At 44.2% G+C, this 14,392-nt stretch overlaps 1 protein-coding gene across 1 annotated transcript in view; it reads left to right on the top strand.

The window, feature by feature from the left end:
* Nucleotides 1-14,176, top strand: part of PCYT1B (phosphate cytidylyltransferase 1, choline, beta) — an 86,676-nt gene extending 72,500 nt beyond the window's left edge. The window contains exon 8 of the mRNA XM_035001007.1: nucleotides 10,586-14,176. Within this exon, the coding sequence (XP_034856898.1) occupies nucleotides 10,586-10,798 (213 nt within the window). The 3' untranslated portion in view covers nucleotides 10,799-14,176. The remainder of the gene's footprint in view (nucleotides 1-10,585) is intronic.
* The last annotated feature ends 216 nt before the right edge of the window (nucleotides 14,177-14,392 follow it).

The raw sequence follows: 14,392 nt of genomic DNA, 5'->3' as shown, positions 1-14,392 counted from the left end.
TAGGATCCAACAATACATTAAAAGGATCATCCACCACGACCAAGTGGGATTTATCCCCGGGATGCAAGGGGTTCAACATTCTCAAATCAATCAATGTGATAGAACACATTAATAAGAGGAGGGAGAAGAACCATATGGTCCTCTCAATTGATGCAGAAAGAGCATTTGACAAAATACAGCATCCTTTCCTGATTAAAACTCTTCAGAGCATAGGGATAGAGGGAACATTCCTCAAGTTTATAAAATCCATCTATGGAAAACCCACAGTGAATATCATCCTCAATGGGGAAAAGCTGAGAGCCTTTCCCTTAAGATCAGGAACACGACAAGGATGCCCACTCCCGCCACTATTGTTCAACACAGTACTAGTGCTAGAAGTCCTAGCAACAGAAATCAGACAATAAAAAGAAATAAAAGGTATTCAAATTGGCAAAGAAGAAGTCAAACTCTCTCTCTTTGCAGATGACATGATACTTTATGTGGAAGATCCAAAAGACTCCACCTCCAAATTACTAGAACTCATACAGCAACTCAGTAATGTGGCAGGATACAAAATCAATGCACAGAAATCAGTTGCTTTCCTATACACTAACAATGCAACTGTAGAAAGAGAAATTAGAGAAACTATTCCATTTACAATAGCACCAAAAGCCCTAAGGTATCTCGGAATAAACCTAACCAAAGAGGTAAAGGATCTACACTCTAGGAACTACAGAACACTCATGAAAGAAATTAAAGAAGATGCAAAAAGATGGAAAAACATTCCATGCTCATGGACCAGAAGAATAAACATTGTTAAAAAGTCTATGCTACCCAGAGCAATCTATACCTTCAATGCCATCCCGATCAAAATTCCAATGACTTTTTTCAAAGTGCTAGAACAAACAATCCTAAAATTTGTATGGAATCAGAAAAGACCCCAAATCGCCAAGGAAATGTTGAAAAAGAAAAAGCTGGGGGCATCACGTTGCCTGATTTCAAGCTATATTACAAAGTAGTGATCACCAAGACAGCATGGTACTGGCACAGAAACAGACATATAGACCAATGGAACAGAATAGAGAACCCAGATATGGACCCTCAACTCTATGGTCAAATAATCTTCAACAAAGCAGGAAAAAAATATGCAATGGAAAAAAACATGGTGCTGGGAAAATTGGACAGCTATCTACAGAAGAATGAAACTTGACCATTCTCTAACAACATACACAAAGATAAACTCAAAATGGATGAAAGACCTCAATGTGAGACAGGAATCCATCAAAATCCTAGAGAAGAACATAAGCAGTAACCTCTTCGACATCGGCCACAGCAACTTCTTTCAAGATACATCTCCAAAGGCTAGTGAAACAAAAGCAAAAATCCACTTTGGGGACTTATTCAAGATAAAAAGCTTCTGCACAGCAAAGGAAACAGTCAACAAAACAAAGAGGCAGCCCACAGAATGGGAGAAGATATTTGCAAATGACACTACAGATAAAGGGCTGGTATCCAAGATCTATAAAGAACTTCTCAAACTCAACACCCAAAAAACAAATAATCAAGTCAAAAAATGGGCAGAAGACATGAACAGACACTTCTCCAAAGAAGACATACAAATGGCTAACAGACACCTGAAAAATGTTCATCATCATTAGCCATCAGGGAAATTCAAATCAAAACCACACTGAGATACCACCTTATACCAGTTAGAATGGCAAAAATGGACAGGGCAAGAAACAAATGTTGGAGAGGTTGTGGAGAAAGGGGAACCCTCTTACACTGTTGGTGGGAATTCAAGTTGGTACAGCCACTTTGGAAAACAGTGTGGAGGTGCCTCAAAAAATTAAAAATAGAGCTACCCTATGACCGAGTGATTGCACTCCTGGGTATTTACCCCAAAGACACAGATGTAGTGAAAAGAAGGGCCATATGCACCCTAATGTTCATAGCAGCAATGTCTGCAATAGCCAAACTGTGGAAAGAGCCGAGATGCCATTCAACAGATGAATGGATAAAGAAGATGCGGTCCTTATATACAATGGAATATTACTCAGCCATCAGAAAGGATGAATACCCAACTTTTACATCAACATGGATGGGACTGGAGATTATGCTAAGTGAAATAAGTCAAGCAGAGAAAGACAATTATATGGTTTCACTTATTTGTGGAACATAAGGAATAGCATGGAGGACATTAGGAGAAGGAAGAGAAAAATGAAGGGGGGGGAATTGGAGGGGGAGACGAACCATGAGAGACTGTGGATTCCAGGAAACAAACTGAGGGTTTTAGAGGGGAAGGGGGTGGGGGAATGGGTTAGCCTGGTGATGGGTATTTTTTTTTTTTAAAGATTTTTATTTATTTATTTGAGAGAGAGAATGAGACAGAGAGAGAGAGCATGAGAGGGGGGAGGGTCAGAGGGAGAAGCAGACTCCCTGCTGAGCAGGAAGTCCGATGCAGGACTCGATCCCGGGACTCCAGGATCATGAGCTGAGCGGAAGGCAGTCGCTTAACCAACTGAGCCACCCAGGCGCCCCCGGTGATGGGTATTAAGGAGGGCACGTATTGCATGGAGCACTGGGTGTTATACGCAAACAATGAATCATGGAACACTACATCACAACTAATGATGTATTGTATGGTGATTAACATAATTAAATTAAATTAAATTAATAAATAAAAATAAAAGTTAGAAAACACTGGGGCGCCTGGGTGGCTCAGTCTGTTGGGCATCTGCCTTCAGCTCAGGTCATGATCCCAGGGTCCTGGGACCGAGCCCCACGTCGAGTTCCCTGCTCTGTGAGGGGACTGCTTCTCCCTCTCCCTCTGCAGCTCCCCCTGCTTGTGCTCTGTCAAATAAATAAATAAAATCTTTTAAAAATGTCAGAAAATACTGTAAGAACAACTACAACAATAATAATCTGTTACTGGTTACACAATATAAAAAGTATGTTAACTGTAACATCAATAACCTAAAATGTAAGTGGGGGGAGAGGGGAGATGAAAGCATAAAGTTTAGAAGTTCTATTGAAGTTAACTTGTTATCAGTTTATTTTTTTATTTAAAGATTTTTATTTATTTATTTGACAGAGAGAAACACAATGAGAGAGGGAACACAAGCAGGGGGAGTGGGAGAGAGAGAAGCAGGCTCCCCGTAGAGCAGGGAGCCTGATGTGGGGCTCCATCCCAGGACCCTGGGAGCATGACCTGAGCCAAAGGCAGACGCTTAATGACTGAGCCACCCAAGCGCCCCTTGTTATCAGTATAAAATAAGGTGTTATAATTTTAAAATATTTTATGTAAACCTTGTGGTAACCACGAGGGTAAAACCTGTAGTAATTACACAAAAGTACACGATAAAGAAGTCAAACCCTACAGATATCAGAAGGCATTGAAACACAAAAAAAGAAAGCAGGATACAGAACAAAGAATAATGGTTCTGTAAAAGTCATAAAAACAATAAAATGGCAAACTAAGTAAGTCCTTACCTATTAATGATTACTTTAAATTGTATTTAATTGGATTAAATTCTCCAATCAATATACATAGGATGGCTGAGTGGATAACATTTGAAAAACATCTAATGATATGTGCCCAGAGAGTCTCACTTTAGTCTTAAAGACACACAGACTGACAGTGAAGGGATGGAAAAAGTTGTTGTAAGCAAATGGTATTCCAAAAAACAAACCAAAAAAGTAGGGGTAGCTATACTTCTATCATACTAAATAGACTTAAATATAAAAATGGTAAAATGAGACAAAGAAGGTCTTTTACAATTATTATTATGCAGTGATAAAGAGGTCAACCCACAGAACAAGTCTTAGCAAATTCAAGACGACTGAAATCATACCAAGTGCCTTTTCTGGCCACTATGGTCTCCAAGTAGAAATCATTAACAGGAGGAAAACTGAAAAATTCATGAATACATGGAAACAAAACAATAGTCTGAATAGCCAAGAGTCAAAGAAGAAATTAAAGGGGAAATAAAAATGTATCTTGACACAAACAAAAATGGAAACACAATGTACCAAAACTTACGGTATGCAGACAGAACAATTCTAAAAGGGAAGTTCATAGCAATAAATGCCTACCTCAGGAAATAAGAAGTATCTCAACCTAATGCTATGCTTTAGGAACTAAAAAAAAAAAGTGAACACAAAGTTAGCAGAAGGAAGGAAATAATAGAAATTGGGGCAGAAACAAATAAACTGGAGACCAGGAATACAATAGAAAAGACTAACCAAACTAAGAAATGGTTTTTTGAAAAGATAAAATTGACAAATGTTTAGCTAAACCAAGAAAAAAAGAGAGGGCCAAAATCAACAAAATTACAAATGAAAATGAAGAAGTAAATATCACAACTCATGCCACAAAGGATCTTAGGAGGCTACTATGAACAACTATATGCCAACATACTGGAAAACCTAAAGGAAATTGAAAATTCTTAGAAACATACAATCTACCAAGAATGAATCAGAATAAAGTAGAAAATGTGACAGACCAATTATTAGTAAGGAGATTGAATTAGTGATCAAACATCTCCCAAGGAAGGCAGGCCCAGGAACAGACGGCTTCACTGGTGAATTTTACTAAACATTTAAAGAAGAATTAATACAAACCCTTCTCAGACTCCTCAATGTTTGGGAGGAGGGAAGACTCCCAAATTTATTTTATAAGGCCAGCATTACCAAAGCTAGAAAATAACACTAAAAGAAAACTATAGGCCACTATCTCTGATGAATATAGAGGCAAAAATTCTCAATAAAATACTAGTAAACAGGAGGTGCCTGGGTGGCTGTCAGTTGAGTTTCTGACTCTTGGTTTTGGCTGGGGTCATGATCTTGGGGTTATGGGATCAAGCCCCATGTAGGGCTCCGTGTTCAGCAGAGTCTGCTTCCCTTCTTTCTCTGCCCCTCCTCCCACACACACATGGACTCACTCTCTCTCTCGAATAAATAAATCTTTAAAAAAATACTAGTAAACAGAGTTCAGCAGCACATTAAAAAGATCCTTCACCATGATCAAGTGGTATTTATTTTTGAGATACAAGTGTGGTTAAACAGATGTAAATCTGTCACTATGATATATCACATTGATAGAAGAAAAAAATTTTATGATCATCTCAATGGACACAGGAAAATCATTGGGCAAAATTCAATAACCATTCATGATAAAACCTCTTAATAAATTAGGTATATAACAAACATACCTCAACATAACAAAAGCTGTAGATGACAAACCCACAGCTAACATGATACTTAATGACAAAAGGTTGAAAGCCTTTCCTCTAAAATAAGGAACAAGACAAGGGTGCCCATTCTCACTCCTCCCATTCAAGATATTACTGAACTCCTAGCCAGAGCAATCAGGCAAGAAAATATGAAAGCCCATCAGAATTGGAAAGGAAGAAGTGAGATTGTCTATTTGCAGATAACATGATTTTATACACAGAAAATCTGACAGACTCCACCAAAGAACTGTTATATCCAATCTACAAATTCAGTGAAGTTGCAGGATACAAAATTAACATACAAAATAAGTAGCATTTTTATATAGTAACAATGAATTATCTGAAAAAGAAATAAACTGATCCCATGTATAATAGCACTGAAAGCAATAAAATACTTAGGAATAAATTTAACCAAGGAGGTGAGAAATCTGTACCCTCAAAACTGTAAAATAGTGATGAAAAAAATTTTAGACAGAAATAAATGGAAGGCGCCTGGGTGGCTCAGTTGGTTAAGCGACTGCCTTCGGCTCAGGTCATGATCCTGGAGTCCCGGGATCGAGTCCCGCATCGGGCTCCCTGCTCGGCAGGGAGTCTGCTTCTCCCTCTGACCCTCCCCCCTCTCATGTGCTCTCTCTCAAATAAATAAATAAAATCTTAAAAAAAAAAAAAATAAATGGAAAGGTATCCCATGTTCACAGATTAAAAGAATATTAATAATGTCCATACCATCCCAAAGCCATCTATAGATTTTTTTTTAAGATTTTATTTATTTATTTGACAGAGAGAGACACAGCAAGAGAGGGAAAAGGGGAGTGGGAGAGGGAGAAGCAGGCTTCCTGCGGAGCAGGGAGCCCGATGCGGGGCTTGATCCCAGGACCCTGGGATCATGACCTGAGCCGAAGGCAGACGCTTAACGACTGAGCCACCCAGGCACCCCAAAGCCATCTATAGATTAAATGCAATCCCTATCAAGACTCCAATGGAATTTTTCACAGAAACAGAAAAAAACAATCCTAAAATTTATATGGAACCTCAAAAGCCCCCAAATACCTGAAGCAATCCTGAGAAAGAACAATGTGGGAGACATCACACTTCTGATTTCAAGCTATATTATAAAGGTATAGTAATCAAAACAGTATAGTACTGGCATAAAAAAAAGACACCTAGACCAATGGAACAGATCTGAGAGCTCAGAAATAAACCCATGCAAGGGAGCCAAGAATACTCAATGGAGTAAAGACTGTCTCTTCAACTAATGGTGCTGGGAAGATTGTATATTCACACATAAAAGAATAAAACTAGATCCCTATCTTACACCATGTACCAAAGTTAACCTGAAAAGGATTAAAGATGCCCATGTAAGACCAGAAACCATCAAAATCCTAGAAGAAAACACAGGAGAAAAGCGCCTTTACACGGGTCATGGCAGTGATTTTTTGGGGTAGGACACCTAAAGCACGAATCACAAAAGCAAAAGTAAGTGGGGCTACATCAAACTAAAAAGCGTCTGCACAGCAAAAGGAACCATCAACAAAAGTAAAAGGCAACCTTCAGAATGGGAAAAATATGTGCTAACCATGTATCTGATTAAGAGTGAATATCCAAAATATATCAAGAACTCCTACAACTCAATAGTAAAAACTCAAAATAATCCAATGCAAAAATGGGTTAATACCTGAATAGACATTTTTGCAAAGAAGACATCCAAAGGACCAACAAGTATATGAGAAAATGCTCAGCATCACTCATCAGTAGGGAAATGCAAATCAAAACCACAGTGACTTATCACCTCACACCAATTAGATTGACTGCCATCAAAAAGACCAGAAATAACAAATGCTGAAGAGGACATGGATTAAAAGGAACACTTGTGCATTGTTGGTGGGATTGTAAATTGGTGTGGCCATGGTGGAAAACAGTATTGAGGTTCCTCAAAAAATTGAAACTGAAACCACCATATATATGATCCAGCAATTTCACTTTGGGGAATATATCCAAAGGAAACAAAAACACTATGTCAAAGTGCTGGGCGCCTGGGTGGCTCAGTTGGTTAAGCGACTGCCTTCGGCTCAGGTCATGATTCTGGAGTCCCGGGATCGAGTCCCGCATCGGGCTCCCTGCTCAGCAGGGAGTCTGCTTCTCCCTCTGACCCTCCCTCTCATGCTCTCTGTCTCTCATTCTCTCTCTCGCAAATAAATAAAAATTTAAAAGAAACAAAAACACTATGTCAAAGTGCTATCTGCATCCCGACATTCATAGCAGCATTATTTACAATGGTCAAGACATGGAAGCAACCTAAGTGTCTATCAGTGGATGAAAGGATAAAGTACAGTATGTGTAGACATTAGTCAACCATTAAAAAGGAGGAAATCCTGCCATTTGTGATAACATGGATGGACCTTGAGGGCATTATGCTAAGTGAAGCAAGTCAGAGAAAAACAAATACATGATCTCACATGTCGGGGGAAAAAAAACAACAACCACCAACAACTCAGGGAAAAAGCAATCAGATTTGTGGTTACCAGGGTAAAGATAGGAGTGAAAGAGGGAAAATGAGATGCAGGTGGTCAAAAAGTACAAACTTCCACTTATAAGTAAGTACCAGGGATATAATATACAGCATCAAGACTATAGTTAACATTCCTGTGTGGTATATATGCAAGTTAAGAGAGTAGATAGCAAGAGTTCTCATCACAAGGAAAAATACATATTTTTTATATGAGATGACAGATGTTAACTTACTGTGGTAATGTCACAATATACGTAAAATCATTACGCTAAACACCTTAAACTGCAGTCAGTTACATCTCAATAAAACTGGAAAAAAAATTTTTTTTACATGTTGGGAAGATAAAAAAAAAAACCCTGTAACAATCTGATATATAAAAAAGGTGTCTCACTTCAGTCCTTCTGTATTTGTTTACTAGTGATGCTGAACACTCTTTATGGGTCGTTTGTCAGTCTTCTGTGCACTGCCTTAACGAGTCATGTGCTCGTTTTGTTACAGAACAGTTTTACATTCTTTTTAATTTGTAGGCTCTGTTTATATACTAAGATCCATTATTAAATATTGCAAGAATTTCCCCCTGTGTTTCACTTGCCTTTTACCTTATCTCATGGTGGGTTTTTTTTTCGGTGAGGGTACGTAAGTTTTACACTTTCATATAGCCAAACACCAATCTTTTCTTCTATGGTTTCTCTCTTTGCTTTTATGCTCCCACCCAAAGGTATCTCTAAAACACAAATCTGATCATACCCCTCCCTTAATGAAAATCTTCTAGGGGCTCTTGGGGCATAAAAGTCCCAGCTCCTCCTGGTGCTCCAGCCCCAGCCTACGGTCAAGCCCATAGGCACTCAGCTTATAGTCCCGCCAAGAATTGTACCCCGCTTGGAAAGTCACCCCTCCACCAGCTCCACAGGTTCCTTCCCACCTCAGCCCCCTCTTCCTGTACATCACCGAAGTCCCAGCTTGGATATGAGCATCTCCTGTATAATAGCACCTGGTCTACAGGGGGCTCTGTAGTGGTTTGTAAAGTGAGTAACTCAAATGACAAGAAAAGTCTAAAATGGCAAACAGGAGAAATGGCTCTCAGGGCCAGTTTAGGATCACGGGATTGGACTCCTGAGGGGCTGGGGGCGGAGGTTTTGTGACAAGCAAGGGAGAGAAATGAGGGCACAGAGCCCAGGCAGCAGGGGCAGGGTGCTCAGAGGTGGGTGGAATGGAATATGGGTACATGTTGGGGGGCTGAGCTGCGAGCAGAGAGAAGGGCAGATCAGCGGGCACCAGTGCTAGGCCAGGACGGGGATCCCCATAAAGCTGAAGGACAGTGCCAGGGAGGGGCTCAGTTCTGAAGGCACAGGGCAGTAGTCACTGGAGATCCCCAGCAGGAAAGTCTGTCTCACCACTGAAACCCCTTTTACCCACAGTCTCCCACACCAGCACATGACACTGCTGGCTTTCTAGTTTCATAGGCCAGAAACTGGTCACTTGTCTCCTCTTCCTCCCACGCCCCACATCCCATCTGTCAGCAGTTCCTGGGGGCTCTACCTTCAAAATTTAACCAGACCATGATACTGCATGATTCCATTTAGAAGACATCCTGGAAAAGGCAAAACTGGAGGGACAGAAAAAAGATCTGTTGCCAGAGGCTAGGGGAGGGGGTGACAAAGGATCTCGTGGGGACTGGGTGGCTAATGGAACTCTCCTAATACCCTGACCGTCGTGGCAGTCACACAGCTGCAGGCATTTATCAAAACTCACAGAACCGGAGACTAAAAAGGCTGAGTTTTACTTAAGTCCATTATACCTTACTAAAACTATGGGGAAAAACATCGACCAGGCTCCAACCATTTCTCACCTCATCTCATCCTCTCTGCGATGGGCGTGGTCCAGGGCGCCATCATTCTTCTTACTTGGATTTTCGCTACAGTGGGCTCTTCACCACTCCTGCGCCCCTGCTCTGGTTTCCCTGTGGTCTGGTCCCCACACTGCAGCCAGGGTGGTCCTTTTAAAACCAAAGTCAGAGTTCCTTAGTCTGGGACTCAGAACTTCAGAGGTAAAGGAACTCTCCAGAGGTTTCTCTTCTCACAGTAAAGGCTGAAGTTCTCACATGGCCACCAAGAGCCTACATGCCACAGTTTTCTGTCACTCCCCTGGTGACTTCCTCTTAACCCCCTCCCCCATACCCCTCCCCCGCAGGTGACTCCACTCCAGCCACCATGGATGGCCTCCTCGCTCCTCCTTGGACATGCACTGCATGCTCCCTTCTTGGGGTGCTCTGTCTGGAATGTGTTTGCCCCTGATTTCCATTCACATGGGCCCCTCCCTCATCTTTCAGGTCTTCGCTCAAATAGTATCTTCTTGAGGTCTTCCCTGAGCACCCTCATTACAATTGCTGCCCAGGCGCCCACCCACCTCACACCCCCATTTGCTGTAGTCTCGCATTTTATTTTTTCTCACAGATCATACTTCCGTCTGACATCCACATATTTTGTTCATTTTGTTTATTGTGTGATTCGTCCTCATGTCAAGGAGGACAGGGACTTCTGTTTTATTTCCTACTGCCCTTCTGTACCTTGGACATTACTATTTGCCTGGGAGAGAATAGACACTCAGTTAAATTTTGTAGCTGGAGTAAAGGCAGGCAAGAGTCCCCAGAACCAGCAGAGATGGTCATCGCTATGTCCACATCTCAGTGCCCCCGAATTTCACTCAGCTGCTCCCCACACATAGTCCTGGACGACATCAACTGTAGGACCAGTCTGTGGGGGCCGGTGTTGTGGGGTGGTGGCTCTCCTTCCTGCCTTCCCTTTTTGTTTCCCTGCCACCTCAGATGGCTAACTTAACAGATGCCTTCTCTCAAATTTCTCTCTAGAAGCAGATGTTCCAGGAGAGGAGTAGCCGGATGCTGCAGGCCTTGTCCCCGAAGCAGAGCCCTGTGAGCAGCCCCACCAGGAGCCGGTCCCCCTCCCGCTCCCCGTCGCCCACCTTCACGTGGCTCCCGAACAAAACCTCACCCCCCTCCTCGCCCAAAGCAGCCTCGGCCTCCATCAGCAGCATGAGTGAGGGAGATGAGGATGAGAAGTAAAGGCTGCCAGCAGACAGCAAGGGCCGCACCACACAGGCTTGGGCGAGGGTGGGGTCACCGCGTGTGCCCGGGTGGGGCTGGAAGGGTGACGGTCGCAGGAGCTGCAGCTCAGCCAAGGGAAGGCCTGGGGACCAGCTCTCCCTCAGTCTCCACTCAGCCTAAGACTTGGGCTCTGCATGGAGGTTTCCAGCCAGACAACCTTTACAAACCTTCTTAGCAGCATCTAGAATCACTCTACTTTAACCTTGCTAAGGAAAGATGCAGGGCACCCCCAGGAGATTTGCACTGAGTCGGGTGTCTTCTGCTTTGGTCCTTACACCCACCCCTACCAAGTCCGCCACCCATGGAAGCGGCTGTTCCCTAAATCTGCCACTTCCAGCTCATAAGGGCCCTGCACGTTGCCTCCTACCACCCAAGCTCTGCCAGAATAAAGTTGTTCCCGATAGAGGTGGCAAAGTGCTTCTGAAATAGTCAAGTGAAAGATCAATTCCAATCTTCTCAGTTTAGCCACTGAGACCTGATGTTGCAAATTCTTTGCAGTTCTAGAAATGTGGTGCATAGACAAAGACATGCTTTAGGCCAGATATATAGAAGGTCATCTAGTATGAACCTTAACTTCTTATTTAGAGGACAGTTCTGTCAAGGAGAACACCACAGAAGGCCTAATATGTTCCTGGTTGTACTTTTCATCATTGGTTTGACTTCATGGTTTCCAGAAATTACCTTAATCTGTGGGAAATGCAACAAAGAAAAACATTTTATATGTGTGTATTTATATATGGTTATATATATATATATGTATGTATGTATGTATATATATAAAGAGGAGCTGCTTTGCTTTGGCTCTGAGTTTAGCAGATGGTAAATGTCGCCTGGAGCTTCTCCTTAAAAGATGTTAACTCTGGAATGGCTTCTCCCATTTCTGAGCAGTTAACAATTTCATAGACCTCAAGTACAGTTTGACGTACCAAACCACATAGCACGTATCTGTTCTCTGTATGCTCCAAGTATGCTATCCAGGGTGTATACCCTATGCAATATGAACATATGGTGGTAGCCTTTTACAGTATACGCTCCTGCTCTCACCCTAATCCCCCGCTGAAATCCTTGGTCTAAAGGACTACCTGGTTCCCTTGTGACTTGGGCACTTTGTCAAAAACTCATCCTGGATTCCTGTAGAAATGTCTTGTCCCAACCAGGAAACGAGTATGTTGTTCTCATGGCCTCCCATCGTGTTTTTTGGCTAGAGGGAGGCTCTGAAGAGTTTCCCAGAGCACTGTGGGAACCTCAGTTTGATCTCAGCATTGAAATGGTCTACGTGGTTGTATAGTTATCCCCAGCCCTAGGTTTGCCAAATGGGCCGAAGAGCCTCAGCACTGCTGTTGAGTTGTTTGACCTTACTGTCCGCTAACGACAGGGAGAATAGCCACAGGTAGAGTCAGGGCGGAGAACCACACTCCTAGGTAGATGAGGCATTGCCTGTCTGTGCCAGGAAAGCCAGAGGGAGAGCTGGAGCCTGACTGAGCAGAGGCCCAAACCAGCAATTTGTGGGCAGAGCTCAGCATCTCCTGTGACAGAAGCACCCCTTTTCAGAGGCCTTGGGAACCAGCCTTTCTGGGTGACACGTGGGGCAACCAATGAAGGAAGGTGGCACGTCTTTCCCCCTTGTGTCGGGGTTGAACTACCTCCCTGGCCACCTGGACATAAGTGGTGTTTACTGGGAAGCGAAACCACGAGGCTGAGCTGGCTTGGAACACCCTTGTTCCTGGCACGCTCTCTCCAGGGTTCTCTTGAGCACTCACGTGGGACAAAGAGCTGGCGGGAACGTGGCACGCGAGAAGGAAGCTTTCTGTAGCCAAGACCTAGAGCACTGCTCTGCAGAGGGAACCAGGTCCCAGTTTTGCATTATGCCCTTCTGCTCGTTCCAGCTGGTTGACACTTGGGGCAGTGCAAGGAGAAGCACAGCCAGGCAGGGCGAGGTGGGGAGAACAAGGGCAGAAAAAAGGAGCAAAGAGGGGCCTGGAGAGAGGGAAGGCCATTATCGAAAACCTGTGCTCTCAACCCGTTGCTGGACCTCGCCGGGTAGGGGCAACTATTTTGGGAAGGCCTTTTATGTGCTTATTCCATGGCCCAAGGCAGACAGAGTCGCTCTTACTTGAATTGTGCTCTGAAGCAAATAACGTGGGGCTCTACCAGGCTGATTCTGTGCTTGCAGGCCTTCCACACCGTACTGACAGGTGTTCCTTGTGTGACTCAGACTCAGTGCCGTCACAGCTGCCAGTGATGGCACGTGACCAACACCTGGTTCATTCCAGGGACGGGCTGAAACCGCGCACAAACCGTTCTAAATCTCACCTTATGTCCCCACCCTGTCCTCTAACAATCCCTCCCCGCTGTCCTGAGGCTATGAGACTACTGAGAAGGAATGGGCGCGGGATTCTGCAAGCCAATCTGTAACACTCCTGGCCATCGGCGTCTTCCAGCTCCCCCTTTCCAGGAGGAGATGGGGGTGCCCTTCGTTTGGGTCAACCGGTTGACAGTCATGGCCACAAGTGAGTCAGGGCTGGAGTGAGAGATGTACAATCCTGTGCAGCCTTAAGAGGCAAGCAGAAATGACAGGAAGCAAGGAAGTGTCCCTTCTGCCCTAGAAAGGGAAGGAAGCTTTCGACGAGGACTGCAGAGCAGTACTGAGGGTTGCAGAAGGAGAGGAGGGGGCAGGTGAGGAAGACGGGTGGGCAGCAACGGGCTGGAGGGGAGGGTGTGGGGGAGCAGGGCCTTTCTGCTCCCTTTCAAAGTGTCACTCACCCCCTAACAGGTGAAGAAGGAAGGCTTCCTTTCAGAGACACCCAAGGTTAGTGAACGCCCACGCAGGGTGGGGGTGCCGCGCCCCCGAGCTCCCCGGGGCCACCACTTCTCCGTTCGCTGCCAGGTCCTCTACCCAGGGCCCTGAAGTCAAACGTTCACCCTTCCGCCAGCTACAAACACAGGGGAAACTCCAATAGCCTAGTCACACTGAAAGGCCCGTTGCTGGCAAGCCGCCCCCGTGTGCCAGGACCTTAGAAAAGGCAAGGAGACCAACCTCAAGAGGAGCCACCCTGCGCCCCAAGGCTGCCTTCTGACCTGCTCTGTGGGCTTGCAGGCTTGCTCCAGGCCTCGGGCTGTAGTCACTGTGAGTCCATCCCTTGAGGGAGGGACGGGAAGAGCGTGCATTTATTTTCTCTTCATCTTCAGGACTTATTTTAGCACCCAGGCATACCCCAGAGAGAGAGAGAGACGGGATGGCCTCACAGACTCAGCTGAATCAGATGAGCCCGGTTGGAGCAGAGAGGTTCCTGTTCCTCAGGCATCCATTCAGCGCTAGTCTAGGCCACCAGGCTTTTTTTTTTTTTTTTTTTTTTTAAGAATCAGCTCATAAGGCATTTGCAACTTCTACTTCTCTCTAGACTTTTTTTGTTTTGTCACTGCGATGTGTCCTGGGACAAAGCCATAAGAAGAGCATACATACTTAAAGACTCTGCTGTACATACAAGACGACGAAGACTCGTCTGGGTTCAAGTACGACCTTACTACGCCCAAGCATTTGCTCTGGTGCTG

Source organism: Mirounga leonina, unplaced genomic scaffold, assembly GCF_011800145.1.
Source record: "Mirounga leonina isolate KUSES-001 unplaced genomic scaffold, KU_Mleo_1.0 Mir_101595, whole genome shotgun sequence".
NCBI lineage: Eukaryota > Metazoa > Chordata > Mammalia > Carnivora > Phocidae > Mirounga > Mirounga leonina.
This window is presented reverse-complemented; position numbering and strand designations above follow the sequence as displayed.